Source organism: Lutra lutra, chromosome 5, assembly GCF_902655055.1.
Source record: "Lutra lutra chromosome 5, mLutLut1.2, whole genome shotgun sequence".
Classification (NCBI taxonomy): domain Eukaryota; kingdom Metazoa; phylum Chordata; class Mammalia; order Carnivora; family Mustelidae; genus Lutra; species Lutra lutra.
In genome coordinates, this window is record NC_062282.1 from 26,165,256 (window position 1) to 26,171,255 (window position 6,000).

Consider the following 6,000-nt stretch of genomic DNA (forward strand, 5'->3'; position numbering starts at 1 on the left):
TAAAGTATATGAAAGACATCAACTAAGGAGTTCCTCTAAAATCCTTATAGTATTATTCAAATACCTATACTTCATAGATAACTAACATTGGTAAAATGCTTACTGAAAATCAGGCACTAGGGTAGAAGGTTTTATATATAATCTTGATCAAAGGAAAGTTAACTGAGGGAACGGTCTCAGAAAAATGAAGTGATTTGGCCAAGTGACTGATGAGAGAGCTTGGATTCAAATCTGAAGTCTCAGAAGCTCCAAATCCATGCTCTTCCTGTGAGAGTATATGGTAAAGCCGTTTAGGAAAGCACAAACATATAACTTAAACGTTCTATACAGGAGTATTTTGGCTCACAACTACTCTTAAAACTATTAATAACACAGAAGTATCATTAATATAACAGCAGCAATCCTTTTAGAACATTTTCATTATTTTAAACTCATTCATGGGGCGCCTGGGTGGCTCAGTGGGTTAAGGCCTCTGCCTTCGGCTCAGGTCATGATCCCAGGGTCCTGGGATCGAGCCCCACGTTGGGCTCTCTGCTCTGCGGGGAGCCTGCTTCCTCCTCTCTCTCTCTCTGCCTGCCTCTCTGCCTACTTGTGATCTCTGTCTGTCGAATAAATAAAAAAATCTTAAAAAAAAAAAAAAAAGTCATTTTTAAACTCATTCATGCAATATGATTCCCAAGATCTCTGATTCAACAATGAAAGAGCTGATATAATTAGCAGTTGCAGAATTTTTTTTTTCTGTAGAGCCAGTAAATTTCCATCACCATGATTGGTTTCGGAAACCTGTTCACCTGGTTTTTCACCTTCTTGGTGAGTGATTACTCCTTTTCCACCTTACCAGTGTTACTCTTATTCTTTTCTCAAGACATAGTTTTCTTACCACTACACTCAAAATAAAGTAAAAAAGGAAGAGAAGGAGAAAAGGAAAATTCACTAGCTCATCAGCCTACCCAAGTTATCTATCTCAATGATGTGAAGAGAATAATTATCTTTTAGGAACAGACATAGTAAAGATATCTCAAGAATCACTGGATGAGATGCCTTTGTAGCAGATAATTAATGTCCAGCAAACAGTCAGGATTCACCTAAACATTTACCATTTAACAATATTTGTTAAGACTCGAAGACTATGGTGGTAAAGTAATTATTCTGCATCTTTATATAATCTCTACCCTAAAGCCTTTGAATTCAATAAATACTAGATATAAGAAGGGTTAAAAAAAAGTTGCAAAATGTTTTTTTCAAATCGCTAACTTTACTGAAGTTATTTAGTGATACGCTAAGTATATATAGGACAAAGAAAATTAGTTTAAGCACAGGCTAAAGATTTAGATTATCCAGGTTTTAACAGACAAGTAGCTTGATTAGATAACGTCAAGGAATTGATGTCTAAGGCTTTCCTAAATAACAAAGGGAAACTGGCTGTTTAAAACTCAAAGAAATGTTTATGTCCTATTAATAGCAGAATATAATGGATTACTTTATATTTATATTACATATATGTATTTGTGTATGACACAAACTCCTCTCTGAAAGTGAACACCCATGAGAACTTCTGTATCACCTCCAATGAAGGAGTGAAAAAAAAAATGATTTTAAGCCTATGAAACAATCAGAAAACTTTTTTTCCACTGGGGATTATCTTCCCCCACATTCTTTGCTACCCTAAGTCCTCCTAACTGTTGAAATATGTTTTTCCAAGATTACAAAATTAGATTTATCCGTAAGCCTATCTTCTCAAACAAAAAAGGTAACTCTATTAAAGTAGGTTACATACCCAACCAAGTCCCTTTTCTGCCTCGAAACCATCCTATTTTTTCACCGTACGTGAGATCTGCTTTGTCCTGTGCCCCACAAATTCTACCAAATACACATACATAAACACATACAAATTAATACTTTAAAATATCTTGATTTCTTCATTTCCAAGGGTAAAAAGCACATGAAAGGTCAGAAAATGAAAAGATTGCATTTGCAAGAGTGGCAAATGGGCGTAATAGGTTTATTCACTTAAAAAAATACAAAGAGGAAGAAAAATATTCAGTAGCTGATGGAACGTGCAGCACAAAGACTAAGTAAATGCTTATCACAAAAAGATTTAATATGCATTACACAAATGAAAAAGTTAGCTTATCTAGCGGTTAACAGAAGTAGCAGAATTCAGAGCTTTACGTAGCTACATAACCAAGAAAACTAAGAAGCAGAATGCAATGAAGATTTAGGTTACTTTCAGTTATCTGTATTCAACACGACAGGCATAGGAACTACTCACATCATGCATGTAAACACTTAAATGTTCCCCAAGTTTGCATCCTTTAAATGAAAACAAAAACCCCACAAACAACAACAAAAAACTTGCAAAGTAAGCCTTGGTCTTCCATCTAAAAGTTACATTATAACGATTTCTAGGCAGAAAAAAAATAAGCATCATCACTGCATTCTTTGCATATCCTTTTATTATGGCTACTTATCTTCCTTGAGCCAAAGTATTAGCATTATTGGGCCTGCTTTCTTCCCATTAAAAGCAAACAACTTTTCATGTACCTTATCTGTATAAGAGGAACACAGCATATTAACAATTAGTTTTGCTGACATATGTATGCATAAATAAGTATAGCCCAAAGACTAGTCTTTCCTCATTAGACATACACATAACAAACAATTTAGTAATTTGGACGGTTGTTACAGTTTACTGAAACTCGAGATTCAAAGCCAAAGAAAAAAATCAGATACAGAAATTCTGTACTAATCTTCTATACCAGGATAAATTACATACAACCAACTATTTTATTAAAAAAAAAAAAAAAAAAAAAGAAGTATCTTTAAGTTGCCATATCCTCCATTTCTGTCTGTAGGTTTGCAATAGAAAAAATACTTCGAAACTGCCAAAGAACCCACTATATTTTTACTAAGTAAATAATCCTAAAATCTATCACTCTGCCCATAGTAACAACAAAAAATACTGTGTGAAACAAGTCACATTTTTAATGGTTAAATACAGCTTTGTCTAGAACACATAGTACTTGGTAGCATAGGATTTATAGCACAGATGCTGATTAGCTATCTTGTTTCCCAGAAAAAGAAAATGGTTTGATTTTTTTCTCTCCCCACAAAAATTATTGGTCTAAAAGGTGTTTATCAAAGTAACTGACACTTTGTTAGTTTAATTATCACAACTTATAAGCAAAGAATTTAATATCTAAAAAGTCCCAAGACTTTGCTCCAATAATTTGTTATCTCAGTCCTTTTTCTGGAATATGTCTCAAGATAGAACAGATTTGTAAAAAAATGCCACATGCATTCAAGACACTCAAAACAATTATAAAAATACCAATTTTGTAAACATAATGAATTTACACATTTTAACAGCTCTTAGAATCAATGGGGTTGTAACCATTGTATATTTTAATTAGCAGCAATTTTTTTTAATGATACATAAAATAACGTCACCCTTTACAAATAAATGGCATCTTAGAATTCCATGAAATACGGCAACTTTCTCAGAATTACAGGCTTTTACCCAAGAAGATAGCCCAATATCTCATTTTACAGATGAGGAAAATGAAAGCCCAAATAAGTATGTCCCCAACGTCATAAATTCAAGAGCAAAAAAGACACAGACACAGAAGGCAGGTCTTCTGATTCCCAGTGATGCCCTTTCTATTACACAACCCAACACGTGAAGTTAATGAGATGAAAAAATTACCTGGGTTTAACCAAATAGTTAACACAGTTATCTAATATAATCTCTCTATAACAAGCTTGTCACTTAGGAACCCTGTAGGTTTATGGTCTGAATCTAAAGAAAATGTCTCAGACTGACTCAAAAGCAACAAGGACCACACACACACACACACACACAATCTAGCGTGTCTTTCTCATTTGGTAAGATGTATAATGAATTACAGACACTTCAGAAATTAGAGCTTCCCTGAATGTAGAGATTTCATAGGATGCATCAGAGTAAGTCAATATAATGTCACTTGCACCTCCCCCCCAGTCCTGGGAGAAAGACCCGCCAAAGGGAATTATTACCGCCCCCCCCCACCAGCCAAAACTCAATAGTTAGAACAAGGCCAGGGATTCATTTACCAGCACGAGAAACTTCGCACATCTTTTCCAGTCCACCAACTACAAATTCACAGGTGGTTGGTATGTTTACATCTCTCCCCGGAGGAAAAAAACTAAAGGAACCCAATCAATGTAGTGACACCCGCAGTTTGTTTGCACGCTTCGAGCGGAGGGACAGGAGGAGCCGAAGGAGAAGGTACCCGAGAAAACGACACGTTATCTGGGCTCTGGGCAACACCGGGCGAAGACTGGCGCACGGGAGGCGTCGCGGAAGAGGCCGGTGGGCAGCGCGCCTCGGCACTCCCCTTCGCCCACCCTCTCCGTTCCCCAAGTGTGAGAGGGATTAGAGGTGGGGACTGGACAGGCGGGGCGGGGGCTGGGGGGAGATCTGAGCCTCGGCCTCGCTCCCTCCCTCAGCCGGCCGGGCGGAGGTGGCGGCGGGGCTCCGAGGCCGCGGGAGGCCATTTTAGCTGCGGGGCCGCGGAAAGCCCCGGCGGCCCTCCACGTCTCAACACCTCGATCGTCCCTCGCTCCCGCCCTCCCCTCGGAGGCCGCTCCCCGCCGCGGGGCCGGGCCGGGCGGGGCGGGAGAGGCCGCTGGGCCCGGCCAGCCTCGGGCCGGGGCTCAGGGCCTCCGGGCGGGGGCCGGCGCGGGGGCGTCGTGTCGACGGGATCCGGGCGGAAGAGCGAGCAGGGGGAAAGAAGGGAGAGGGCGGGGAGCCGTTACCTATACTGGGCCGCAGCCGCCGCCGCCGCCGCCCCGCTGTGGGTGAATCCAAAGTAGTTGCCGGTCGCCATTTTGGCATCTTCCCCCAGCCGGCTGGGCACTGCGGCGGGCACGGAGAGTCGGGTCCCATGGCGGGAGGAGAGGCGCGTTGGGGCAGAAACGCCGAGAGGGGGGGAAAGGGAGAAAGAGAGGCGCTGTGAGAAGCCGCCCTCGCCGGGCCGGGGCCGCGGCCGCCTCCCCCTCCCGCCTCGCACTCCCTCACTCACTCGCACGCCCCGGTGGCGGCCGCCGCCTCCTCCCCGGAGCCAGCCCCAACCCCCGCGTCTCCCCGCGGCCCCGGGTCGGGTAAGGGGCCGGGCAAGGACCTCGGCGGGGTACATTATACTCACCATAGGTGAAAGAAACTACAGGGCATATGGGAATCATGGGCTCGGGCTGCTGCTGCTGAACTCTGAACTCTCACCCACTGCCTCCCTCCTCTGCCCCGCTCCTCCTCAGCGGAGAACAGACCGCCGCCTCCCGCCGCACTGCGCAGGCGCATCCCGCGCTCGGCACTCTGGGAGCTGTAGTCCCGGCTGCCTTCGCGGCTCGGGCGGGCGCGTGCCGGGCCTCGGGCCGAGGCTGGCCTGGGGGAACCCGCGGGAGAAGGCGGTCTGGCAGCTAGCTCTCAACCGGGAGGTGACCGGGGAAGGGAGCCACAACAAGGGCGATAGAGGAGAGTGCGAGGAGCGCCTCGTCCTGCCGTGGGGGGATCAGGGAGAGTGACCACGGAGAGTGACGTCTGTTAGCCTTCTCTTCTTTTCATCCTTTCACTTTTTCGTGTGCAATGCTCTGTTTCAGTCCTTCTCGATTGTGCACTCTTCGTGAGAATTTGAACTGGAGGGGCACCTGGGTGGCTCAGTGGGTTAAGCGTCTGCCTTCGCTGAGGTTATGATCCCAGGATCCTTGCTCAGCAGGCAGCCTGCTTCTCCCTTTCCCCCCCCATCTGTGCGCTCTCTGTCACTCTCTCAAATAAATTTTTAAAAATCTTAAAAAAAAAAAAAAGGAATTTGAGCTAGATGAATTTGGATACGTCCTTTTTCGCTCATTCTTCTTCTTGTTCCCAGCCTCAAAATTGGGGAGGGAAGGATGGGGGAGGAGAGGAAAAGAATGCTAGTCTGTTGGACTGGAAGCACAACTCCAAACATCCCTCCAGAAAACCCT

At 44.0% G+C, this 6,000-nt stretch overlaps 1 protein-coding gene across 3 annotated transcripts in view; it reads right to left on the reverse strand.

Annotated features, from left to right (window-relative positions):
• The window catches only part of ZFR (zinc finger RNA binding protein), an 88,089-nt gene extending 82,751 nt beyond the window's left edge, over window positions 1-5,338 (reverse strand). For all 3 annotated transcript variants that reach the window (XM_047729323.1, XM_047729322.1, XM_047729324.1), the window contains exons 1-2: window positions 5,187-5,338; window positions 4,798-4,897 (exon numbers count right to left, since the gene is read on the reverse strand). In XM_047729323.1, coding sequence (XP_047585279.1) covers window positions 4,798-4,897; window positions 5,187-5,223 — 137 coding nt within the window. In that variant the 5' untranslated portion in view covers window positions 5,224-5,338. The remainder of the gene's footprint in view (window positions 1-4,797; window positions 4,898-5,186) is intronic.
• Between the last annotated feature and the right edge of the window lie 662 nt (window positions 5,339-6,000).